The sequence below is a fragment of the Melopsittacus undulatus genome, chromosome 7 (assembly GCF_012275295.1).
Source record: "Melopsittacus undulatus isolate bMelUnd1 chromosome 7, bMelUnd1.mat.Z, whole genome shotgun sequence".
Taxonomy (NCBI): domain Eukaryota; kingdom Metazoa; phylum Chordata; class Aves; order Psittaciformes; family Psittaculidae; genus Melopsittacus; species Melopsittacus undulatus.
Genome location: NC_047533.1, coordinates 31,346,749 through 31,374,230, shown reverse-complemented (window position 1 = coordinate 31,374,230; position 27,482 = coordinate 31,346,749). Strand labels below are relative to the sequence as shown.

Here is a 27,482-nt window from a genome sequence, read left to right as displayed (position 1 = left end):
CAAGCTGTCATCTGTCTTCAGAGGAGCCCTTGTAAAGGGTTCTTCTGAAGGACTGCTTGGACTTGCAGAGCCTTTTGTGGAGATAGTGCAAAACCACTCTGTGGTCCAGAGAAGGGCCACAAAGATGATCAAAGGACTGGGAAGCCTGCCACCTGAGGAAAGGTTGGGAGAACTGTGTTTGTTCAGCCTGGAGAAAAGTCTCAGGGAGACCTTATCACTACATTCCAGTATTTGCAGCCAACCTTTGAAGAAGATTGTGAGAAGACTTTCGTTTTATAAGGAGTTACATGGAAAAAATTAGGTGTAACGGGTACAAGTTAGTCCTAGGGACATTCTGATTAGACACAAGAGGAAAATGTTTCACGGTTTTCACAATGAGCCATTGGAATAATCTCCTCAGGGAAGTGGTGGACTGTGTTGGATGTGTTTAAGATTCAGCTGGACAGGGTGGCGAGACATCTTGTCTAGGCCATGTTTTTGCCAAGAAAGGTTGGACCAGATTATTTTTGAGGTCCCTTCCAAACATGTATTCTGTGATTTTTGTTCAGAACAACTTGAAAAGGATTTGATGACAGCTGTTCTGGGCAGGGACTAGTGCCTGACCTTAAAGAGGGGAGACACAAGGGTTACAGTAAGAGTAAAGGAAAGGAAGAGCTGCCATGCTGGTTTAGGAAGCATCTACTTGTCTTGGTCTTGAGACCATATTGGTGCAGAGAGAGATGGAAGATGAGAAGTGCTGTTGATCTTCCCCCAGCTGCAGCAATACAAGGCCAGCTAAGCAAGTAGCTAGAAAAGTACCCGAGATGCAGCATTTTCTTAAGCATTTCAGTTGGGTGATTATTTCAGGCAGAACCCTGAAAAATGAAGTCACTTTGTTGAGGACTAGACCTGGCTCATGGCTGATGTGCTTGTGGTGTGAACAGAGCAAGTTGGGGCTGTATGCACCAGCTTATACAAACAGGCCTGAGGCACAGCTTAGGCTCAAAACATCACTCCTTCAAGTGTCTGTGTTTGTACAGTCACCAGCCTGGTCTCGGAGAGGTGCAGTGGGAAGGTGTGTGTTTGCCACCTACCAAACTGAATGATGTAGGCAAAAATTACAGCTGCCCAAGCTGCAGAGCAGCTGGAGGGGCTGGAACACTTCCATCCAAGTCTAGCCTGTCAGACACCGTTAATCTAGTTTTGTGACTGCTTTCCATGTATATCTGTGTGAAACTGCTTCCTGCATTTATAGCTCAGAGCAGGACTTTTGAAAGGATTGAGGGTGATAATTTACAGCTAGCCAAATTTCCAGGTCCTCTCAAAGACAGTGAATGTCCTGCTTCAGATAAAACCTAACAGATTCCTTATTTGTATGGATGTTCTTAAGTCTCCCTCTCTGAAATGCTCTAGCTTATCGTGAGGCCAACTTTAAAATCAAAGCCATAAGATTAAATTGTTGATCAGTCTTTCCGTTCCATTGCTTGAATAGCTTGTGTGCATTGCGGCAGGGGGGGAGGCAGCAGGGGAGGGTGGCAGGAGAATTGTAGAGCCCTGTTGAGGCTCCAGAATTAGCTGTTTAAAGATTAACATGCAAGGCAAAGTTATGTACTCGCTTAGGGGCTGGTCAAATGTGAAAGTGAGATTTGATAACTCCTGAAGGAAAAAAAACCCAGAATCAGACTCATGGGTCGCACAGTACTTCATCAAAGGGACAAGCTTGCTTAGGGAAGAAAAAGATAAATGCAGCTAGAGGTCAGCAGTGTAGGTCTCTGTTCTTCAGGCTTTAATAAAAACAAGTGGACCTTCAAGTTTACTTTAGTATTTATCGGTATATTTGAGGAAATTCGATCAAACTCCACTGAACACATTTAACTATAAGTGTTTCATGACTGCTAATCCTGTAGAGGATACATGTTTCATAATGCTTGCCATAACTTGGTTCAATGTGTGTTGTGGGATGTGTTGGCAGCATTTCCTTTTGTTCAGTATTTTAGTTGTAACTTGGCTGATTTCTTAAATACAAGTATGTATCTAGTTTGCAAGGATATATTCTTATTGAAGTGTTCTCTCCTTTTATATGAAGCAAGTACTCTGTTCTGTAGCCCTCTCTAGTTTTTACTTTTGTTTTCATTTTTAATTTAGTCTTTCTCCTTAGCTCTCAAATTCTTTGCCAGCCTAATGCCAGAAGGTTCAGGGGTGGTTGTGGGGTGGTGTTTATAGTTTGTTGGTCTGGCTTTTTTTTAAGCTGGGGGAGTGTGTTCAGCTACCAGTTATAATTAGGTGTAACAAACCTTTTGAAAAAGAGAGAAGTTAGTATACAGATGCAACTAGTGGCTTCCTCTTTCATGTTTGGCAAGTGAAAATATCTGGTTGCTGTTTTAAGTCTGACCCCAGTCCTAGCTGTATGAACTGGTCAACCTCACAGAACGTGAAACCACCCTGAAAGTCAAAGTAATGGACTTTTTCCTGTGTGATTCACTGTAAGCTATGTGTAAATTCTTTTGGTTTATATTTTAAAGGTGCTTTATTACTTAACACTGTAAAACAAAACTATTGCTATGGTTTTGTGAGTTTCTGTGCTGACTTCAGAACTGTGCCTGATACTTGTCTCTGGATGGCATCCCTTCCCTCCAGCGTATCAACCAAACCACACAGCTTGGTGTCATCAGCAAACGTGCTGGGGGTGCACTCAATCCCACTGTCCACGTCACCGACAAAGATGTTGAACAAGGTCGGTCCCAGCACCGATCCCTGAGGGGCACCACTTGTTACTGGTCTCCAGCTGGACATTGAGCCATTGACCACAACTCATTTGCTGCCAGGAAGTGTCTGACAAGGTCTTTGCAAGTGCTTCATCTCTGTTTCTAAAATTTTTAGCAATTGCTAAGGTATGGTGAAGGTTGAAATGAATTAAGTTGCAGGTGTTGGTCTAGGGATGCAGAAGTACTGCTAGTGCTCATACCTAGCTCTCTTCACTTACCTAAATCTTTTGTCACAGATGTTACCTTCAAACTTCAGATTATGCTTCTGCAGTCTGTTTTGTGTACCAGTCTTCAGTGGTGACGGTATGTGAATAATAACACTTAGGAGTTCTTGGGATAGCTAACCAGGTAGAAGTGGGGCATGGGGCTGAGGGGAGGAGGAATCACACCTGTGGCTAATAGCTCTGCTGGGAAATCCCATCAGAAGGCTCATGTCTGGCCTTCTGGCAGGTGATAGAGACTTGGAGAAAAGCACCACCATCAGCACTGTGACCACCAGGGGCTGTTACAACCTCCACAATGGCAGGACAGTCAGGGGATACCTGCAAGCTGTGAGGTGCTCTGTGTGGTGGATGTGTCTCTGATACCTTCCTGGTTCTATGAGTATGCCTGGAGTAGTGTAGGAGGCAAACTGGCAAGTGAACAAGCAAACTGACTGCAAGTGGGACTCTGCAGTTTGGCTTGTTGACCAGCAGCACCGTGGTGAGCTGGAAATCCTGCATCTGTGCATGCACGAACTGTTGCTGTTCTTAGTGATGCTTCGCAGCCCAAATGAGTGCTGATGGGGATTATTGTGGTTTTGGATAGATAGGTTGTCTGTTCTGGAGTGTTTGTGGGATCGTCACTGCTTCCGAAAGCATCCTGGATTCATGACAGTGCCAAAGGTGTGGTGTAAAAGCTTTTCTGAGCTCAAACCTGGGTGCTGCTCCAGGTCTTGCTGTGCTGGGTGTTATGCTGAGTATCAGCTCAGCTCTTTGAAGGCAGAGACTGATGCCTTCTGTAGACCAAGATCTACATTGTGTTGGTCATTTTTTTCCATCTGAATCCAATGACTGGGTAATTAAATAGCTGTGTAACAAAACAGCTAACAGCCTGGTGTCATTAACCTACCTGGTTTTACATGAAGCTTACACCTTTTATGAGTTCTGTGCTTAAAAGTAAGAAGCCTTAGCTTTTCTCTGTAAAAGTTAACACTCAGCCCTGATAGCTAAAAGGCTTGTCCTCCTTAGCCTGCCAAAAACACCTCATTAGTCAGTTTTCCCACATTTCTCTGGTAACTGTGCACTAGAGGGCTTCCTCAGGATCTGGGTTCCTCCAAAGGCTGCTGGAAGAGCATTGCTGGCTGAGGGAATGAGAAGGGCACTCAATGGGAGTGATGCAATATCCATCGTGCTCACAGAGGTACTCCTGAACTCTCACTGCAAACATTAGCAGAAGGACAGGTGCACAATCACCTTGATGAATATACAATTGAAATAACTAAGCCCTGTTGAACTGTTTGTTTTTCAGCTCCTGCAGGCAGTTCAGGCTCCTCTTGAGCCTTTGTGTTGGAAAGGAAAGGCTGCCTTGTTCTTGCAGATTGTTTGCCTGTGTTGCAACAAACCTGGTTACTGATGCCCGGGCATACTTTGATTGATGCACAGATCAAGTGACTGTTGGGAGTGGCTTTTGGGTGACGTTCCATGTCCAGTGATGTCAGCAAAAGATTTTAAAGAATTCAGGTGTGGCATAATCTGCCAATTAAACTGATTAGTGCTCTGGCTGAGGCCTGAGGAGCAGCTCTGCTTCACAGCCCTGCTTAGTGAACCCTTTTTACTTGCTGCCTTTGCCTCGCCTTGCACTAGACTTTTACCTAGTTCCCTGCAGCATGCTGTGGTAGAATACCATACTAAGGGCTGTGTGCTAGCTCTCTTGCTGTCTGGGAAAGCTGCTACCAGCTCACCAATGTCCCTGACCACTTGGAAGCTGTGATGCTGGAAGAAGACCTGTGACTCCTGTGGGATTAAGATGGAGTGCCTCGCGGCTCTGCTGGCAGAGCTGAAAGCTAGCCAGGAGGCGATGCAGGCTGGACAGAAGGAGCTAAAGCATGACATGGAAACATCCCAGAAGGAGATCAGAACAGTGTTAGCACTGCAGAGGAGCCAGCAACAGGTGAAAGAAGATCTCCGAGCGGAGGTGAAGTCCAGTCACTTGGATATAAGAACTGTGCTTGAGGAAATCCAGCGAGTAAGAGAAGAAATGGAAGCTCGATTAAATACTCAGGCTGATCTGGTCTTACTGATCAAAGAAGTGAGCACCAATTTAACATGTGTAGACAAGGCTTTCCAGAAAATGGAGGAGAGGCAGAAGGTTTTTACCAGCCTGCATCTTCCTACGAGAGAAAATGTTGAGGAAGGATTTTTCTTTGAAAATTGCTTGTACAACTCACACATGGGTTTTGAAAAACCTGTGGAAGCTAACAGTTTGGATGAGGAATGTGAGAAGAAGGTGCTTAGGGGTAAGACAATGGTGACTGCAGAAGTGTGGGGAGAGAAATGAGGTTGTTCCAACTTGTGCTTGTCAAGTAGTTTGTTCAGGCTATTGGGAATGCTTTTAAGAAATGTAATTTTTAAGGAATTTAATCTCTTGCTTAAAAACCCCTAATTGTAGCTGGTGTAGACATTACTACACAGACCTTCCTAGTACATGGGAACAAAGGAAGGCTTCAATTTGCCTCTGCAAATCAAAAAGTGGTCTATAGATGATTCATCTAGTAATCCAGCAACAGTGCACAAGATACAGAGGCTCAGGAAACCAGTGGTACTAGGCAAGCTCTTAGTAAAGTACAATGTCAAGTACCTGGCGCAGTACCCCAGCACTTAAATGTAACTTTAATGAAACACACCCTAATGTACAGATAGTTGTGTATTTCTTGCTTCTGAATGCCTGTTAACTAGAGAAGCTATTTAGGGGAAATGGTTTTCTTCACTGAAAAGCTTGGGATGGGTCTAATGTTCTCCCTAAGGAACTGGAGTTGTCTGCAGCTATCTGCATAGTGATTGTACAGGGGGTGGGAGGGTTTCTGGACCTTTTCCAAGGTCAGGGGTTATTATTTTTGCCAGCGAGGTGTTGAATCTTCCGTGAATGATTCAGTGATCAAAAGGCTTTGCAAAATCCCTGCTGATTTTTGTTCTGGTGATTCTTCCCAGTTACTGTGCTATGTGCGGTACTTGCGAATCTGATTTCAGTCTTCAGAAACTGAACATTTCAGCTAGATTTGGTACAGCGTTTTCAAGCCTGGAAAGAAGTCCAACTTAAGGGTGGAAATTGTTCTGTTTTACAAGTTTGACTGTATAAAGGTGGCAAGTAAAAATGCCAGCATAAGGAGGACTTGGGCTGGTACCCAGTACTGTCTTTAATTTAGAGTTCATCACTGATGTGTTGTATCAGTAATTAGGCTCATGATGCTTTTGTTTTAATGAAATCATGGGTTTTTGTTTTGGCATCACAGCATGCCTTCTGTACAAATCTGGAAACACTCTGTCATTGCCCAGAGGTACGTAGGACATAAATAAGCATTGGAGTGTCACTGGTGTTAATCTGCAGAGGCAGTTCATGCTACAGAACGCTCATGCTAGCAGAGGAGCACTTTTCAACATTTGAAGTGGCTGCATGTAGCACATGTCTGTGATAAATTGCCAACAGGAATGTAACTGAATTTCTCTAGTGCCTGTTTTTTGTTCATCTTTTTTTAGTATAGTGTCCAGGGCTGGCTTGGTTGGATGTTTGAGCTTCTAGGAAAGGATTGAGTCGTCTGGGCACCTTGATAAAAGCAGTAGCATGAAACTGGCAAACTGATAAAGGCTGGCTGAATGCTGGAAACAGTGGATATCTGGAGTCCTGTGTCATTTGTGGGTAGCTGCTTTATCACTGTACTTACATTAAATAATTTTATTAGGTGTGATAGGTATGATGTAATATTTTTCCAGAGTAGCAGTTGTCTGCAAACATTTGTTCAGGTTTAACAGCTCTGTCAAGAGTCCTACAGATTGATCTAAAAGCCATTTCATACAGTTAATTAAATTACAACATTAGCATCTGTATCAGTGGATTTACCTACTACCCTTAAATCAAGAAGAATGCCCTAGTTCTCCACTTACTTTAAGTGAAGCATTCAGGAAGGGAGGTGGAATATATGAGAGAGTAGGAGTATGTGAGCCAAGAGGGCAGGGAAGGACTGACTGTACATGTTTATTCTCTGCTCTTTTTCCCTTGTCTCCTTGATTGTCTCTTGTGATTTTTGAAGGAGCTTCAGAAGGTAACCAGTATTTTCCTAAACGCAGTATTATAGAATAGTATTCTCCACAAGGTTGCTGGAAATCTGCCATGATTGCTCTCAAATGTGAGCTGTCTTTCATTTAAAGAGGTCTACTCAAAGGTCATTATGTCTGCACTGTGAGAAAAGAAGTGGTCACATTAGTTAAAACGGTGGTAAAAATAAGCAGAAAAAACCAGAATGGTCAGCCAACCGCAATCTTTTCTGCCTACAGATTTGTAGTTTGATTTGGGTTATTGTGTTGCTCCTACTACGAAACTGCAAGATGGTATTTTTCTGACTTAAAGTATACTCTTTAGCAGTCAGCATCTCCTGAGCAGAAGTGTTGTGAAATCTCCAAGAACACAAGAGCATCTGAACATGATAAAGCAATGTGTGGACAATTCCCTAACTATGAGGGATGAGGCATTGAGAGGATGTATTTGGAAAATTAATAGGCTTAGGAGGCACTTTATACCTGGTTCAGTAAGAGAGGCACAGAGAACATGAGTATTTTGAACAGAAAACTTGTTTTCAGATGCTTTGAAAAGGCTGTGCAAGACTGATGTAGTAATACAATGGTTGATGTGTCAGTGAGACTAACATTAACTAAGAAGCAAAGCTTTTGTTATTAATACTGTCTCCAGTTGTGGGATTGAACCTTGCACTGCTGGGACTGTTCCAGAGTCACTTGACACTCTTCAAGTGCTTGGGCTTCAGAAAGGATTCATTTGGTTAGTTTGTCCCCCTTCTTTTCCACACTTTCCTATGGTTCTTTGCTCTAAATCTCACCTCTCAGGTTTTTTCACTTTATCTGGAAGAAATCTTGTTAAGCTGAAACTGTACAAAGTAATCTGCTTAGATGTTTTCATAAAATTGCCAAGGGATATTTATATATTGCATCAGCCTTTTATTGCAAAAGTGTTTGCTCATTTCATGTGTGATCAAATGGGGAAGATTGGCCCTATCTGCACAGCAGTACTGTACTCCCTTTCCAGTCTGAAGGCAGCAGAGAAACCTGTAACCTCTGTGATGTTTGTAAGTCAAGTGCTGGATTATGTGATGTGGTTTGCTCTGACATGAGGTGGTTGTGTACTATGAAGGCATTGAGGTTGCAGCATAAGTAGGAATATTAAATCAGCGATGTAATTCTTGGACGGTGACTAGTGGCAGTGAAAACTTGAAATATATTCATTTTAGAGCATGTTTAAAAGTCTCATCCTTTAAAGTCTCATCCTTGTGACTGAAACTGCTGACACAGAAATGCTGCAGGACTCCTAGTTAATGGAGCTCAAATGTGAGCTGCAGAGAGGGGATTTTTACAATAAAAATTTTGAAAGCAAGTAAAAGGCCAAGTAAATGTAAGGAAAATGTTTTGTTTTGGTTTTTATTCACCAGTACTTTAGAGTGCAGGAGGTACTGCATGTTGCAAACAAAAGCGGTCAACTCTTGCATTAGGAATAAGATACTGGTTAGGTAGGATGATGGAGATCTTGCATTTTATGACAATATTTATTCAGAGAACAGTGTGAAGAGCATGCTAAAAAGTAAGCTACAGAATATATGAAGGTGAGAATGAACTGCAAAACATTATATACAAGATTATGGTGCTAGAAATCAACCTGGCATAGGACAGTATGTGCTCTGCAGTGCTATTGAAATTAACCCTTTCTCCAAGTTAGTGTTTCAGGAAGTGTTTATAAGAACTTATAACTACTTTCTTTTGCATCTGTCCTTTAGGTGTTGGTGAGATAATTCAACATAAGTTGCATATTAATTAGTTATTGTTGGTTTTTCAGTTGACAAAGGCAAGCAGCAGTGTCCCAGGAGCTCGTGCATACCAACTCAAGCCTCCTCAGATGTGCATTCGCTTGGTACAAAAGCAGCTGAGCTGACACAGTACAAAACAAAATGTGAGACCCAAAGTGGAATCATCCTGCAGCTGAAAAGATTCCTGACAAGCAGCAACCAGAAGTTTGAAGCATTGACAGTTGTGATCCAGCACCTGCAGTCTGAGGTAAAAACTCACAGCTAAGCAATTTGGGCTTTAATTGTTTGAACTCTTCTCAACAAGGGTGTCTGAACATACGAGCGTACAGATACAGAACATCTGTGTTTCCATTCCAGTGGTTTCTGTTTTCCTGTGGAAGCAGCAGTAAACCTGCTTCTGGCATCAGCTGGATAAAAAACCCCTGACATTGGGGTTTATGGCCTCTTTGCAGCTTCACGTCCTTTTTAAAAGATGAGTTTTTGAATGTTTGTAGTTACAAGTCCTTCAGGCTTGAGTACCATTCCAAGTATATACTTTAGTTTCTGCCCTTGTAAGAAAGACTAGTTTCAACAGGTTATCTGCATGACCTTGCTTTGTTATTTGACATTGGATAGAAGAGTGTGCAAGGGGTAGATATGTTTTTGAGCTATTCAGAATAAAGCATGAGTTATAATGGTTTTATTTATTGAATCCAACAGTGTTACTGTTGGTGTCTTAAAATTGTCAACATGTCATTTAAAAAAACATTAAAAATGCCCCTAGAATTTAGAATGGAATTAATCTGATGTGGTTTAATGTTTATTTGTTCTAGTCTGTTTGACACACATAAAGACCATATTAATTTGATACTATACTAGAAACTTTTGGTCTGCCTTGAAAACCTTTGAGAGAAGGAATATGTGAAGTTATGGAAATTATAGCAGTTATGGATTTATACTGCAGCTGTGGAGGCAGGCTTTAATAGCAGTTTCTCTTGCATTTATAACTAATGTTCCAAGATTGGTATAAATTTTATTTCAGCTGTTCTGATATATGGTAGGTTTTATAGTCTGGTATATCAAAAATAGACTGAGTTGTCTTAGTGTGCTGCTAGAAATGTAACATTCTCTTCTTGTGAGATACTAATCTGCTTGCTGTCCTACAATAATACTGCATTTAAGCCTAAGTCTGGTTCAACTCTAAGAGCAGTGACTTTTAGGCAGATTTGTGGATTTGGTTTGGTGGGGCTTTTTAAACTCTTGAATGGAACACCTTTCTCTGCTAAGGAGCTAGTTCAAGATTTTCAAAGCAATTTGAAAGGCGATTTTTGGATGCCTGACATCTGATACGAATTGTGAAATTTATATGTGAAATTCTCACTGCTAACCTGTGCAATCTTCTAATTACTGTATAATAAGCACCTTGAATGGGAATGGCTATTTAAAAAAGGGGGGGGGGAGTTAGTGTTGAGATGGAGGGAAGAGAACTGCGTACAGGAAACTGGTCATTTTGCTCTTTCTCTGCATTATTCTTTTGAAGGTGAAAAGAAAAAAGAAATTGTATTTCTATTAAACTGTGTAAAATTAGTGATCTTGGAGCGTGAAGTCTAAGTCTATGAAGCTGGGCTAAATATGACACACTGATGTACTTTTATTCCAGTTATTGGTATTGAGGATTTCTCTCCCAGTATAAGATAACACTTGCTGAAGAGTCACTGTTCTGTTGTGTACTTGCTGTAGGGCTGAGAAGGACTCTTCTGCCATGGTGCTATAAGGAATACTCAAGAATCTGTTCATTAGCTGGGTGAATATCCTGTAGGATTTCAGTGTTTCAGGGAACACTGCTTTTGTGGTTTGTTTTGGTTTTGTTTGTTGGGATTTTCTTTCTCCCTTATTGGTGATGTCTGGGGTCTGGTGTCCTAACGTAATCAAACTCTTTGGATAAACTTGGGGTGAAATTTAAAGTTAGGTTTTAGCTTGTAAAGCAGGGGCTCACAGCTTAACTAATGCAGAGCCACCTGAGAGCAGCTTCAGCTTTTCTCTTTAAAAGTACGATAAATCATGCTTTTAGCTGATTACATCAAGAACAGAACTGTGCTTCCATTTCTCCCAGTAGAGCAAGTGCAAAGTGAACACAATGCAGTGTAAGCTGATGAAACAGCTTGCTTGCTGTAACCAGGGGCAAGTCCTGCTCTGAACTGCCCAGAGTGAGAGAATTCCCTTGGTGGATTAGTGACATGGACCATCCAAATGTGCAGTCAGAGTCAGCTTGAGGGTGCGATGGGGTCAGGGACAGGCTGCTCAGCCAAATGGATAGAAGAGCTGGAGTGAGCTGTCAGGTCACTTTGAGGCCGTGCAGCCCAGCCCCAGCTTCTTGGTAAGGCCTGCCCCATCCTCTTGTGTTTTCCCTGCAAAGCTGAAGTTAAGGGGACGTGATTCAGCTGTGGGTTTATTTGGGTTTGCTTTCCTTTTTCCCCCTCAAGATGTTCCTGTGCATCCCAATTGCACAGATGTCCAGATTTACTTCTTACGAGCTCATTTGAAATGGGATATGGCTGTGTATGAAATCATGACTTGCTGGCAATGACTTCTGTCAAGAATGCAGCCAGCCCATTTGGAGTGAAGTTGAGAGACTGCTGTTGAAGGGTTAAAGGAGATTGAGCAATGCTGTGCTTTTTCTAGCTGAGCAGGAATCTCTCACAGAACTCTGCCCAAGCTCAAACCTGTTTGTTACAAGCACTATCTTGGAGCTGTCAATATTAACAGCTGCCTCTGATAATACCTTCACGGTCAGGCTGTCAGGCTTTGTCCAGGGGGTTTCTGTGCTTTCCATTTTAGAATGAATCTAGAAATTCAGAAATTAAAATTTCTTCTGAATTTAAAAGTCCTAGAAACTTGGTTACTGTATCGCAGGAGCTGCTGCTGCACTAGTTAATGCCAGATGAAAACCTTTTTGGCATCAGTGGTAATGAATAGTGTGTGGCTGATGAGAACACCATGCTGTAGTGAGTTTTTCTGTTTAGATAGCTGTATGTGCACGGGCAGTGTAAGAACCACGTGTCAACTGTGGGCTAATCACAAAAGCAAGCTTAGTCTTTCTAGACTACTGCTCCCCTCCTCATCCCCTGGTAATTCCTGTGACTTCATAACTGCTTTCCTGTTTGTTAAGCTCAAATGAGAAAGGAAAAGTGGCAGTACAGAGGAAATGGTGAAATCAGCCATTTACAGTTAGTGCATGAAGTGCCAAGGAAAGCTGTCTTCTGCTTGCATCACTGTGTTTGAGTTGATCTTTTAGCAACCCTGGTATTCATTGTGCATATTAATTTTGTATGTATTTCTCATCCCTTTGGTAACAGATGTGTTCACAGAGGCTTTAAATACATGGTTTAGCCCATCTGTGCATAGTCAGGCTATGGATGCACTCCTACAGCCTTGCCCTTTCTTCTATGGCCCTCATGTCTGCAAGGGATGGTGCTCACCTGGCCTTGAGGAGCCAGTTCAGGCATCCAGTCAGGAAGAAAAAATGATGATGGGTCTAGTTTTATAGGTCTGTCCATACCCAAAGTGTTATGGGTATGCCCCTGTGCAATGGTTCACTGTGGGAAGGAGTGGGAGTGAGGAGCCACCAGTGCTGGGGTGGCAGCATGGACCTCAGAGGCCTGCAGCTGTGGGCAGAAGTCAGGTGCTCCCTTGGGAAGGAAAATCCCAAACTCTGATGGTTTTTGTGATGTTTTGCAAAAGTACATCACCAGCTGTGACAGCTGCCTTGTGAGCCCTTGCTTCTGCCTCTTGAGTGGTGCTCAGCCCCTTGCCCTGCCTCAGGGCTGCTGCCTGCAAGGCTGCATGGCCGCTGCAGCTGAGGAGCCTGAACCTTTGACTTGCTGCCATATAGGAACTCTTATGTGTTTGGTGGTGAAGGGTGTTTGTTTTAGAAGTGCAGTACCAGCTAGGTTTAAATCTGGCTTTGACTGTTTAAGGGAGGTTTAGCTTTAGAATGAAACGGTAATGTGTGGTTAGTGACGTGAACAGCTTTGTGACTGTTCAGAGTGTGAATTGACAAATACTGCATTTTCCATCCTCTTTATTTTAATGCATAAATTGCTACGTTCAGAACTGCTCAGGCAGTTTAGATGGTACAGTGTTTAATTATGGTAAACACCCATTTCTGTTCTTCTAGTTTAATAAATGAATCTAATTAAGTGTTTTGAGAGCTCTCAACAGATTCTGCTGTAGAAATGAGCTTCAAATTTGCGTCTGTGCCACAGGGTGTTACGGAGATGAACAGAAACCAAGTTCCACTTCTGTGCTTCTCTTGATATGGTTATGGGAAGATGGTATTTACAGTTCCAGCTTTACTTTGGAATGACTGTGGTGACATCTTCAAGAAGTTTCCTTGATAAATGCAATTTGAGAGGCTATAGAGTCTTGACAATAATATGCAGATACCACTAATCGTGGATGTGACACAGGAATGTGCTAGTAATTGTGTGACTGGAACAGGCTTCAGTATCCTAGGTGGAAATAGTAATTAACCATTAGCATATGAGCTACTATAACTGGCATTTCCTGACATGTGGATGAATGTAAGAGTTGAGACAGTAGTTTTCTTGGGAACTTGTTAGCACTTTAAAGAGGATGGGTTTTCCATCTTGGAATACATGGACACATGTATCAGAAAAGTTTGCACTGGTCTTTACAGAAGTTCAGCAGAAAATATTTATCAAATAAGAAAAGCAAATCTAGCTTAAGGAGCAGAGGAGCACACATGGCATCACTAACCCTGAAACCATTTACAGTGAAAGGAAGAGGTTTGGAACAGTCAAATTTTTGGCCTATAAACTCAAACTATATTGGCAGGCCTGTTGTTTAGGACAGCTGGCTTTGACTTAAAAGTTGTAGTTTTGATTTTCTAGAACCTAACATCAAACTTGGCCAGCTGTCATTGGGATTTTCATCCGAAGTGTACTTCTGCTCTTTAAACCTGGCCTCCCAAAATGTGGTTGTAACTTTTTACAAGAGAGAAAAGGGATATTTAATTTGGCTGGGTTTTTTTGTTCAGATTTTAAAAAAATGAATCACTTAGAAGTCAAAAGATAGTATCCTGAATTTGAGGAATTCAACTGTTTTCTGTTCAGTAGAGTATTTCAGTGATAACACAGTGGCTTCCCCTTGTAAAGCAAAACCTAGACTGTGGCAGCTTGCATCTGACACACAGCTGTTGGGAAGCAAGGAAGCTTCAAATGATTCTCAAGTTTCCTACAACTTGTGGGTGCTGCTGGACAAGAGTATTTCTGGCAACAGGTTGAAGATTTGTGAGTTCTAACGTCAGAAAAAGATTTTAATCCGTTAATTACTGTGAAACTAGGCTCTCTTGGAAGTAACTTTTTAGAAAACACCTCAGTTAAAGCAATTTATTGGGTACATTCAGGTATTCAGGATGGATTACAGCTGGAGAGGCTCAGGAGTCTTGTCGACAGTGTCATGAGACAGCAAAAGGTGTCATGAGAAAAGACATCTTTGAAAGAAACTTGGCATTTTAGGCACCCAGTGTTGCTTTCCATGAAGAAGCTGATTCTCATTACTACCTTGTTATTTCTCTTCTTTCTTCTCTTTTTTTCTCTCTCCAAGAAGATGCAGTATTAATGACAGTAGCAAACTTAGATGTGTCTGTTATTTCAACGTCAAAATTAAAGGGAGTAGTTACTGGAAGAAAGAAAAGAGCATCTTTGCTTCTTGTTTCCCTCTTTAGTGTTGTACTATTTTACGATTAAACTCTAAACAGCCTTAAACATGGAATGATGTAAAGAAAATAAGGCAGTGTGCTCAAGCAGAGGATCTCATTCTAACATTTCAGAGAACTTTATAATTATAATTTTATAGGTGTGAGAACTTAAGTTATGACAGTATAACTTGTCAGGGCTGCATGGTAACTGATGGAGCCTTTGTGTGATACTCATGAGATGAACAGACTCAAAAAACCTAGAAACTACTAAGTAGTAAGCAGTTGATAGGGTAAACTTATGAGATTGGAATTTTTATAGAGAAGGAGGAAGTCATTCTATGTCACAACTTGTGAAGTTGTTGCATGAAGGTGAACATCACTTGTAAGTGGGAGAACAAAGATCCCATATGCCTGTAAGATCCCATGTAAAGCTTGTAAAAGCATAAAGAGCCTGCAAGTATACAGCTTGTGTTAAATATATAGTGACTCATACAAATCCCGTTTAGCTGGTTCTCTGCTTTAGTGTTTCATGTACTAAACATTAGGGAATAAACATCTGACTCTCCATAAATGCACCTAGCAAATAATATATTAGAAATAAGAATGTATCTCTATCAGCTAATCACTTAAGTGTTGTATTCTGAGGCTTAATTGAATTCTGTTTGAGATAATAAGGTGAAAGCTGACTGCTTATTTCATTTGGTAAGGAGGCACCGCATAACACTAACAAGGCTGAGAGTAATGTGGAAGTAGTCATTTCACTGCATATTTATTGATTTGAGATGGTTAATGACATTAATTTCACTGCAGTAATAGTCTGCTGCTCCTTTCAAACATATACATGGAGCAGAGGGTGTACATCCTGTTGGGCCACTTCATTGGCTCAGAATCTGGTAGTTAGCTCGCTCATTTCTTTAGCTTCCTTTTACATCTAAGGGATGTGAAAGAAATGACATTTCAAAGGGGTTTTAAGTGGGGTGAGGGGCAGGTGAGTTTAAAAAAAAGAAAAAAATCTAAACTTGCTGACTTCTAATTAAAAGATTTCTTTAGAGGATGGTGTTTTGCCAGCAAAGAAGGAACAGGGTCTGGTACAAATACTGTGGGATAAGGACCAAAATAAGAAAAGTAAATCTCATACCCCATAGCGGATATGAATGGCCCTTTTGTTACCCCTCGTCATTACTTCCAGGCTGTAGCTGATGACACACAAGTGACTGGATTTTATGCAAAGATGTGACTCAGTTTCTACATTACAGCCAATGGTGATGCTCATCTTTTTGTGACTGGTGTAGGCTCCAATTTCTAATGCTGTTCTATGAGAGCAGTACCTCCTCAGATGAGAAAGACTCATCCTATATTGATATATGTTGACAACTGGGCCTGTACCAGTATTAAACAATATTTAAGTAATGATCTTTTCTTCCATACAATCTAAGCGTATCTCCTGTAAGGTCTAAGCACACATTACAGGAGTGCTTGCAAATAACCACAATTTATTGTTATGTTTTTAAAATGCTCAGTGTTTCTCTCTAAGTTTGATTTTAGGAGTAAGTGTGTGTGGTTTGACAGCACATGGCTTTCAGATACCAGCCTTTCCTTTCCCAGAATAAAATTAATTTGGCCCCGTATATGACTGCAGAACACATTTAAGTAAAACACATTTAAGTGCTTCCGCTGTTTGCTGTACTGATGAATTTTTGGTTTACATGCTTTGAACAAGGTTATTTAGTCTGGTCTAATAAAATGCTTTTTAAAAAAGCATTGCAGTGTTTTTATATTTAACACTTGTGTTCTTCTCCTCCAAGTTAATGACTTTTGAAATTACTTGTTTACGAAGTATATTGCTGATAAAACTAAAAGGCTGATCTGCAGCCTTCCAGATCAGAGGTGCTTCCACGTGCCAGTTCTGCCTGTGACAGGTACAGTTGCTGCCCTTTGCATGACACTCAGGGCTGCCTGCCCATGTGCTATGGAGTGCTTGGTACCAGCATCGTCTGGACCTTTCACCACCTTCTCTGGGCAGGGACCACATCACATCCCAGCACTATGAAGGGAATGTTCCAGTATGGCTGCTGTATGTGTGTGTCATGGAGAAGGTTCCATGACACAACCTGATTCCCTGGGGTATTTCATACCTAGGAGATGGTTGTATCTGTTCCTTTGCAATGCATCAGTGCTCTGCAGTTTTTGGTTCCAGCAATGCATAATGCCTATTCTGAACCTGTTAATGACTAGAAAATACAAGGTTTTGAATGAGTACAATTTTTAGGTATTGATGTGACACAGCTGCTTGAAATTAAAACCAAAAAACTAAACAAACACATATTTTGGTATAGAAATGCAAACTTTTAAGTGTTGGTGCTTATGAATTCTTGCTTCTGTAGTACAGCTCCGAAAGAGTATACCTTTTGTTGCCAGAGGGAATGTGGTGGTTTAAAATGCGAATGGTGATGTCTGGCTAATTACTGTCAGATGGGTAGTGTTCGTTTATTTGGTCACGCATACTCAAACCTCACTTTTTGTCATGGTTTGCTCTTTTACATCAAGTAGGTGTTGAAGGACTTGTAGCTCTTAATGTGGAGGCAGAACTTGCAGAATAGGCTTTTTGGCCAGACAGGGCCTATCTGTAGCTTTCAAAGCCCTGACTTGCAGGCAGAGCATGGGAGGCCCCCACAGCTCCTGGATTTGGGATCTGCAAAGGAGCTGTGGGATGCTTGAGGAATAAACACCCATTCCAGCTTGAGAACTGTTCATAACCTGAGCTCTCAGAGGTGTCTTGTGTCTTACTTGTGTGAACATTTGGTATAGGTACACAGCCAGGAAGGCTGGTTGCTTACATGCTTGGTAGGAATACCTTTTTTATTCATTCTAGGATGTTGACTTCCATAGAGGTTCCCACTTTCAAAGCAGAGTGTTGGAAACTGTTCAGACATTGATGTGTCTTCACCCTTGTTACCCAAAATGACCCTAGGCTTGGCTGTGAATCTCAAGAGGTAGCAAAAACAGCTGGTTGCCAGGAAAAATACTCTTAAGTCTGTATCCAGGCTACATAACTGCCAGTAACACAAACATGAATGACAAGTTCCATAATTTATTCCATTCCTGACTTGGTCATTTATGTGATCTTGAAAATGCTGTATCCTCCAAGCCCCCACCTTGAACACTGTCTGTTTCCATCCTCACCTTTTCAGGTGTCCTTGCTGTGGGCACACAGCCCTCTGGATTTGCTTGTCAGAGTTTCAGAACTGCCTGATCTTCCTCAGAACAAGAAATGTCTGAGCCTCCTTCTTTATGCTGAGAATTCTTCTGTAGCATGGGATAGCAGAGGTGCACCACCCCAATACTGCCTGTGGCAAGGCTTTTATCCCCAGCCTCTCCTCTTGTTCCTTCCTACAGCTTCCATGTTTATGGTGGTGGGAAAGTTTTGGCTAAAACTCAACCAGATTTCTTGTGCACCGACAATAGATTCTTTTGACCTAAGAAAAACAGCTGCCCAGTAATCTACATGATCTTGGCATAAACTCCTAAATTGTGCTAGAAATGGCTTTAAATTTGTATGAAGGTCTTCCTTAGGTCTCTGACAGCAAAACAAGCATGAACCTTATTGCCAGACTTATCTGGATAAGTGAACAATGCCAAAATTGCTTAGTCTTGTATGCTTCCATCCTGGTTCTGCTCCTTCAATTTCTGGTACTGATTTCTCAAGTAGAATCTTGGATAAACAGGAAGGGTGCTTGATATTCTAGCCCAAAGCACATGCATACCTGTCTTTAAATACCAAGGGTGGTCCTTACTGGATTATTCAAGTGGGCTTCGGTATTTCACTGTGTTTTGGGTCTTGCAAACATTCCTTATTCCTTGGGAGACCCCCATACCTGGAGCTTCAGTTCTCTCCCATAAAAGCTGAATGAACTGCTAGTCAGTCTGACTAGTTCATATGGTTGCTTAACCATACGAGCAACTTACTTAAGGCTGGCAGTCTCTATGGCTGATTCTTTCTGAATATATTCTTTAGTAGGAGGTGATAACAAGTCTGTCTGGATTTCTTGATTTGCAGAACTATGAATGAACAAGCAGGAGGCTGAGGCACAAAGTCAGCACCACTAAAAAGCAACAGGGCTAAGAGCAGCAGAAAGCAAGAAACATTAAAAAAATGTAGTAAGGCAACATTATTTGATTTTATTTTGTGTTTTTAGTCCCAGTCTCTGGCAGTCCTTGGTATATTCTGATCTCCTGTGCCCTTGCCCAATTGCTTTACCTACAAACTGTGTGGATTGTGAAGTGGGTCTTTGGAAACACTAACTAAAATCAGCAGTGTTTCCAAAGGGCCTGCAGTGTGGTCCAGCTGCTGAGCTGAGGGGGGAGAATTTGAGTTGTTTTATGAACAGAGTGGGCTGGAAGTAATAAGATTCAAGTATGACCTTTTGAAAATTAGAATAAAGAATGAATATGCAAACCAAGGGGAGGGTGAACATAAAATCTCCTACGTGTTGTTTGTATATTACTTACTTTGGTAATTGACGAAGTTACTATAAAAGCTTTGGGAAATCCCATGTGGAGCCTGCAGCATGAAAATGAAAGTGCTTTGGTAGTTACCTTGCTTGCACATCCATTATGTGGTTGTGTCCTAGTGTGCTAGGATGCAGCTCAATCCCCACTGCAGCGTTCGGGTTTTCATCAGTGGATGCTGTGTCCATAGCCAGAGCTGGTGATGAGTAGGAGCAAGATGACTCATCTCTCCTTCCTGACCAGGGGAGAACAGGGCGAGTCCTTTCCATAGCTGAGTTCTCTGCTCTTCTGAGGATTTGCTGTGGAAGAGAGGCGTGGTTTTCAGTCTTAGACCACTGCCACAGCAGAAAGCATCCAAGTGCTTAATGTACAACTGCAGCACAGCTACTTAATACCAGTGTGACAGTGTCCACATAAGTCTTAAGTATTAAAAGGCATCTTTTTCCACACAAGGTCAAAAATAAGTATTCCTATTCAAGGGTTGCCCTTTCTTCTAACCTGCCTTTTCAGCTGCAGGGTAATTTCTGGTAACTTGCAGCAAATGAGAGTGCATGCATAAAAATCACTCACTTTGATTAGTATTATGTCAGGTCTTAATACATCACTGGTTTCTGGGTGCTCATTCCTTCTATATTTTTCTTATGAGTGATGCATTTTATTGCTTTATTTGCTCTACAGTCATGCAGTGAGTACTGCCTACCCCCAGGACAGGGCACTTTTAAGATGTTAGCCTGGGGGCAAGCTGTGGCCGGAGTGATGCGGGGCAAATGGGGAACCTGCGGTAAGGTTTTCCCTGGGGAAAACCAGGTGCAGGCGTGGCCATGCCAGTGTGCAGACTCGTCTATTGTGGTCAGTGGTGGAAGAGCCCATGTGATGCTGGGGCCAGTGCACTGTTACTGTTTTCCTCTGATGTATCCTAGCTGAAGGAAAAGCATGCGAAATGAGTTTCAAGCTCTTTGCGTGCACTGGGGCTGTGAACATGAGCCGGGGCATTGACAACAGCAGAGCTGCTGTATCTGTGGCTCTCCCATTCAACTCGGGCCTCCCGTGGCTATTTTTGCATCAGTAAATTAGGTGTGAAAGCAGCGTATAGCAAGCTTGGAACGGCTAAAAATAAGGTCCATTATCTACAGAGAAGCGCAGCAATCCCTTTGCGATCCCGGCTGCCGTTCGAGCAAGCGGAGATCGATCAGTGTAATGTCTGGGGCTCGCCTTTCATAAAAGAAGGGCTGTGGCTTTAAGTAAGAGCTGGCTGCCTGTGCCAATTGCAGAAGCTGCAGTATCTGCCGCTGCCGGAGCCATCGGCACGGAAGCGGGATAACCTGCGGAGGCAAGGTCCAGCCTGGCCGCTCGGCCGCAGCCGGAGCCGCCACCTGCGCGTCGCCTATGAGGGGCCAGGGGGCCGAGCGGGGGGCTGCCGGCGCTGGAAGATGGGCTGCTCCAGCAGCAGGCTGTGCCTCTATTCCCAGTGTGCTGCCGCAAGGGTAACCGGGGTTTGTTCCGCACTGCTTTTCCCAGGGCAGGGAGCTGGACGGGAGCGCGGACTGAGTGAGCAAGGTGAACGCGCCCTGGCAGCCGAGAGCCCGGCCCTTGTCACCTCCGGGCCGTGGGTGCGAGGTGCTGGTCGCCGAGTCACGGAGCGGCTCTGCTGTGGCTGCGCCTGAGCTGCTCCCTGGGGTGAGGGTCTGGGGGCAGAGGAGCCTGGAGGCCGCCTTCCCCTAGCTGGGGACAGTCCCTAGGCAGGGCAGGGAGATGGGTGCTTCTGCGTGTTTTAGCACAGATTTGCAGTGATTCTGTCAGTATAAAACCCATCATCTATCTTAAAATTAAGAACTGCCAGCAGTGGGGTGGGTTGTGCTCAACTTTGCAGAAGGCTGTGCCTTTCCTTCATGGAAGACTGAGCATTTAGCAAAGTTCTGGGGTTTGTGTTTGAGTAAGCTTAAGATAAATATTTAATGCATGCCTCTTTGACATATACCATACTTTTGTGCCCTAGACAGCTATCAGTTGATTTGTTCTGGAGGCTTATATTGCTACACCCATCATAAAATATATAATTAATTGCTGCAAAGTGATTGTAGTGTTATCCTGGAAAAAGCTATTCTTTGTTTTAAAGTGTAACTTCCTTAACAACAGGAGAACATCTGTGTATTTTGTAACAGCAGAGCTGTTATCCTAAATGATTCATTTCTTGGCTTCTCGCTTCTCTTGTTTTCCTGCAGAAGATATGTAAGTTAATTACTGGAAGGTGCCCTGCTCAGATCACTAGTAACCAAATGTTTGGGTTTGTGTTGTTTTTTTTTCCTCTGCAGAGGGAGGAAGCACTGAAGCAGCGCAAAGAGTTATCTCAAGAACTGGTTACCCTTCGAGGAGAACTAGGTAAGAGTTTATTTTTGTACCCTGCATGGAGAACAGAAATGCGGCAAAACAGAGTTGCAGGGAGACAGATGCCCTGGTATTGTAATGGCAGTCATTTAATTCCCTGCCTGAATTCTTCTCAGATGCATTTCTCTGGGGCCTGACAGTGTGACCCCAGGTTCACCGGATTCCTGGCACTGATCTGACTGCGCCTGGCGGGGCCTCCTTGAAAAACATGTGTCTGATGACCAGAGCTCTCACTTCCTTAAGAACGAGAGGATGGCTGACAGTACATACACTTCTGTTAATCCCTAGTTTATTTGTATGCTGTCTTCCAGAGAACTGTTGGCAAAGATCCATAAACCTGTAAAATATGCTGTGCAAAATCTACATTTTGCCTTAATGGCTTGTAGGTGAATGAGTGTAAAATTAACAGAAGGAAATGCTATCAGGCTAATGAGATTCAATCTTTGAACTCATCCTAGTGGACAGCTATAATGTGAAATCAAGCTATTATGTGCAGGGGCTGGCTGTGCCAACTTTGAAGCTTGATTTAACTGTGTTTAATGGTAACTTCATATAACTTGTTTGACCTCAAAGCAGAATCATCTTGTGTGCAAAAATTCATTGGGTTGAAAATAATAGCACTTGGAAGTGAAGCTGGCATTTTACAAAAGCACACTTCTGTTATGGTGAAGCCTCTTTAAAAAAGAGAGAAAGAAAAGAAAGCTTTGAAAGCAGAAGTAATACATGTGGAGCAGTTTCAGATACGTCACTTGTTATTGAAAAGTTGGAAATGTTTATTTTCACATGCTTTGAAAGCTGAGTATTGTGTCAGCCAAACTTGAACATGGATGTAGGTCTTGTTACATGCAGGTGGTGTATTTAATGCTCAGATTTATTTTTTAGCCCTGATTAAGGCAGGCATTCCCTGGCAGAGCTGGAAGTGTGGTGGGGAGGGAGAGATCTGCCCTTCCTCATGGCTGAAGCAATGATTACAGCTTCTCCACTTGTCACTATTACTGTCACCCAATTTAGAGGGTTGTGTTAACATGCAGCTTTAGGGGAGCTTTATTTGGTGCTGCATAAAATTGCGAATGTGTGAATAGGGAGCATGACAAGTAGAGAAAGCCGTACAGCCTGAGCAGGTAGATGAGTACCAAAGATACTGGAGAAATGTGTAGCATTTTCTTTCTTGAAAGCATAGTACTAAAAGGCTGAGGGTTTTCTAGAGGTTGGTGCAGTGTGGCATCTGCCAAGCTGCAGCTTCTGACCTTCCTGCTGATGAAGCACCTGGCTTACTGCTCTGCAGTAGTTTCAGGCAGGTTTTGGTAGGGGTGGGTTTGAGAGAGCCTGGCCTTCTGCCTTTTCACTGCTCTGTCCTGCCCTGTGCCAGCACTGCTGCTTGGGCAGCTGTGTGCCCAGCTGTGCAGTGAGCTGCCTGGGGACCTGAGCCAGCTGAGAACTGGTGGCTTGAAGTGCTGTTTTGCCAAAGCTGCTTTGGCCTGGCACAAAGTGGGGCTAGAGAAGTGCTGGTGCTGGAGCAGGGGAAGACGGAGAAGCAGCAGGGTGGAGGGTTGTGTCCCCCATCATCCGCAGCCAGCACTTCTTCCACCCTGGAGTGATGACAGAACTAGAGTCTTAGTGTGGAAATGGGCTTCTTGCATCCCTACAAACTTGTGCTATAAACATTATAAACTAGATTTATTTTTTTTATGTACATACACATGACTTTCTGGGTAAGCCCATTTATTTACCTTATAATGAAAATGACTTCATGAGGGTTGTTCGAGGTAGGGAGAAGCACTTTATCCTTCCATGTGCATCTTCAGTATGATTTTTCCTTTGTCAACCTAGGTACTATGTTTAGTATTCACCAGGAAAGGGAAAATTCAGCATAGATGGGCAGACCAGATAGGGTTTAGTTCTTTCTAAGGGTGCCTCACTCTTAAATGAGCTTCCTGCAAACTTGTTACCTTCCAGCTTTGATTAACAGCCTGCAGGGCTCTTATGTGGGACTCCTGACACAAGAATATGCCATTCATAGGCAGATAACTAGAAAAAAAAGCCCGTCTAATGCAACAGAGCTTGATGGATGTGTGATGCCCGAGTGCACAGAGCTGTCAGTCAGGGATGCTGGCTGTTGTGCTGCTGGACGAGGTCATCAACCGTTCCCCTCATGGAGCGCATCTTTTACTGCGTAATCTCCGCAGGAGCATTGGAATGGCAGCCTCAGGCTCACTTCCCTTTGTGAGCTTTCCAGACCATGGTTTCAGCAAAGCATTTATCTTTATGCAGGTCCTTTGTCTTAACCATGTCACATGCCTAGCCTGTCTGTACTTCTTCCCTCAGCTTGTAAAGGGGATTTAATCAGAAAATAAAGACTACACAGGTCTTAAATTCTGTCTACTTTGAAAATATTTGTTTTGGGGTTTTTCAAGTTAAAAAACCAAAGCAAATCCAGCCAGACCCCATTCATTGACAAGGTGTGAGAAAAGCATTCTTGTAATGATAGCTTTAGCTAAAAATAATCTGTTCAAATACACACCTGCTAATCAGCTTTCTCTTGCTACTGTTAAATGGATATAGCTGAATGTAAGGTTTCCATGGGATAATGTGATGGAAGTACTGTGAATTTTGATTTGCAGTATTATCTAGGCATAGACTGGCTCAGAGAGTACATTTAAAATCTTAGTTTGGCTGCGTAGACACTCACACACGTTCCATGGAACCTTGGCTGCTGTGTTGTCAATGTCTGCTGCTTTGCAGCTTGGGAACAGGCAGTCTAGAAAGAGGAACCAGGTGCATCCAGCCAAGTGTAGAGTGTGTCCTGTGTGTTGCTGAGTAAGAGGATCATGCAGTCACCTGCAGGTTGTACCTGGCATGGGTTGGACTCCTCAGTTTCTGAAGCTCCTTGATTTACCTTGCAAAACCAAAGCAGCTTGCTGTCAGGTTGTCTGTTCTGCTCAGTTATTCTGAATGACCCTTTCTACCAAAATACATTTTTGTATAATGATTTAAATAGGCATTACAATCCCAGAATGTGCCTTTTGCAGTGACTGTGCGGCTGTGCAGAGTGTGGGGTGGGTGGTTACCAGGCACTGCTTTCTGCTCCCAGCAGCTGGAAACATATGTGAGGATTAGCGACAGTAATGGTTTCGGAATGCGCTTTTCCAAAGGGGTTCAACCTCATTAGCAGGCAGGTTCTGAATTTGGGTTTCCTTAACATTTCCAGCCACAGAGACTGTACTTTGTGGTTTGAATGTAAACACCTTAGTTCTGAGAGCCTGCAGTAGGTACAGATGTCCTGTTTGTCACCTTTGTAATTAAGATGCAAGCTAGTGTGTAAATCATTTCTGGTTACTTGTTTAATTGCATAAGTGGAAATTGCAAGAGATGCGTGTTTCTGGGGAGGTACAGAAGGACTCCTCTAAACTAATCGTGCTCCACATTGTTTGGGAGCCTCTTTGCAACTGCACTGGACGTGATCCAGCTCAGTACTCCTATGGAACTGCAGGTGTAAAGCTGGCTCAGCATGTGCCTGCCTTGGCCCGCTGGAAATTGCCACTTATGAGCCTTTTCCAGTGGGCTGGAGAGGTTTATGTGTACCCAGTACAGCCAGCCAAATGCATGACCCCTCTCCCTCCCCTCCGTTTGCTGTTGCCTTCGTAAGCAATATTTTCTTCAAAATAGCTTCATGCCATTTTTTTTATTAATAAATGTCCTTTAGAATGTTTTGGAGTTTGGTTTAAAGAAGACTGTTGTGTTTTATGGACAGAGTGTGATTTGGTTTTCAGGTTTTGGCAGTCCCTAAAAACACCTAATAGTAGGTGGACATTTCTATCAACCATTTGAGGCAGGGCCTAACTTGCTGCAAGTTGTACACTTGCCTGCCTCCTGGCACTGTAGTGTTTGCAGCATTAAAGAATAGGAGCTTACTTCTCGGTGGGTATGTGAATGTTTCACACAGGCATTCAGCCATACCCACTTCAGTGTAGCTTACAGCATGCTTTTGGTCTACCTGCCTCTTTTTCAACTTGACCAAGCCACGAAATGTGGCTTAACATCCTGGAGTATGTTCTATTATAGAAGTAACATCAAGAGAAACTTGGTCATAAACTTGAAAGCCTCTTTTGGTAGAAGAATTTTCAATATTGAGAATCTGCCGAAAACATCACTTAATTGCTAGGTAACAAAAGAAAAAATATGGAGAAGGAAATGAGTCTTCGTGTCTGTAGCAGACTTAGTGATCAGTGGAACATACACAATAGATCTTGCAGTGTGAAATAACAAAGAGCAATGAAGTAACACCATGCTAAATACTTGATGTTTTCTGGTAATTACCCCTTTTCACATCCCCCACATCTATTAAAATGCTGCTAGTTTACTGTTCTAGTGACCTCTATTTCAAAATCTCAGACAGCCTAATGGCATTTCATAAATCATAACTAGAACAGCGAGTGACCTAGACTATTTTATGAAGATAGCTATTGTTTCGAAACAATTTAATTCAGGATTCAAGAAAAAAAGATCTATTATGGTTTATCTTCTTAGAGCTATGGTTATGATGACTTTTATGGAATTTGAGTTGAAAAATGTTTTTATGTAAGCAGTTTAGCCATATGGACTGAATTAGTTGATGAATGTTTTATAGTTAAAATAAGGGAAAAAACCTTAATGTTGTGCGAAGGTGATACTGCACAATTGTGAGGTCTTGTCTCTTGGCTGTTTCTAGTGAAAATATGAAATAGGTTTCTTAGGAATACCAAGGCAACTCTTGCAGTCCTCTCCTTGAGCTGGTGCTGCTGTTCATGTGGTTTGGATCTGCTGCCATTTGCACGATTGCAGGGAGTTGCCATGTGCCTGGCTCTCCACACTTCTCTTTCACAGGTGTTTGGTTTTATGGCCTGGCACAGACAGAGCTTTGCAATGAAATGCCCAAGATGCAGGTGGCCACCGTCAGCTACTACAGATGAATGTTAATTTTGCACATCAAAACCAGTGTTTCTGATCTGAAGATACATTATTGCCAAATCTCAGAAACTTCCTGTGATTGCCAGAGGCCGTGGTGCAGCCCCAAAGATGCAGGCTCTTCATTTATAATAAGCAGGTGTTAGGAAGTCTAAAATGACAAATTAATGTTGCTCCTTGTTGTCGTAACATAGGGAGAGACAGTGTTGTCTGATTGGGAGGAGAGGCTGGCACAACCAAGTGGGGACAAATATTAATGGCTTTGCTATTTGAATAGCGAAGTAAATCTTGCTTCTGGCTGCTAAGTACTCCATTCCATGTGCTCCATCTTTAAATCTTAAAACTGCTTAGGGTTACAGATGACACTGAACAACTTAACGGATAAATTATGGCACATCTCTTCATCTTTATGAATTGATTTTTCTCTCAAGTGCTGTTGGGGTTTTTTGCTCAAGTTCTCTGGTCTGTTCTAATGTGCGGCATAATGTAGATGTGGAATTACAGAGAGAAGCCCTTTAATAAAGGGAAGGAAGCACAGTAATTGTGTACAAAAGCTCTGAAGTGTGCCCTTCAGGTGTTTCTGAAGTGGATGAGAAGGAAATGGAGATTTTGTGTGTTCTGCTGGAAAAGCACATGTTCCCGTTACAGATTTTTGTTCAAGATCAAGCACCAGTTCAATGAGAAAACTCTTGAGTAGCCATCAAGGTTGGTTAGCCAGGAGTTTTGCAGCATCTCCTTACAGTGGATGAATTGCAAAACTAAGGAATTGGTTTTTTTCATGGCTTGTCCCTCTCTTAAGGCAATGTACAGTCATAAAATACATGATTCAGCCTGGAAAATAGTGGGGCTGTGCAAAGTATTTGGAATCTCAGGTACGGAGCAAACGTTGGTTTACAGGACTTCTTATGATTTCAGATTGACAGTTCCGCAGTGGGTGCTTTTGCTGAAGCTTCACATGTGCAGTTTCTCACACTACCATAACACCAAGGGCTCACTAGCTGTGTGGAGATTCTGCTCCTTGTGTGGATGGCAGGGAGTTAGATCAGATTTGCAAGGAAGCATTGGAGCAACCAGCTCCGTGGAGACCAGGCGTTACCCTCCAGATAACACAACGTTCAACTGCCAGTCCTGTCTG

The 27,482-nt window shown here is 42.6% G+C and overlaps 1 protein-coding gene across 10 annotated transcripts in view; it reads left to right on the top strand.

The window, feature by feature from the left end:
• MTUS1 (microtubule associated scaffold protein 1) overlaps positions 1–27,482 on the top strand; it is an 88,647-nt gene that overhangs the window by 49,569 nt on the left and 11,596 nt on the right. For 9 of the 10 annotated variants that reach the window (XM_031048910.2, XM_031048914.2, XM_031048912.2 and 6 more), the window contains 2 exons: positions 8,838–9,055; positions 21,331–21,397. In XM_031048910.2, coding sequence (XP_030904770.2) covers positions 8,838–9,055; positions 21,331–21,397 — 285 coding nt within the window. Of the gene's footprint in view, positions 1–4,515; positions 5,242–8,837; positions 9,056–21,330; positions 21,398–27,482 lie in introns of those variants that run through there. The other variant, XM_013129057.3, reaches the window with a different exon arrangement.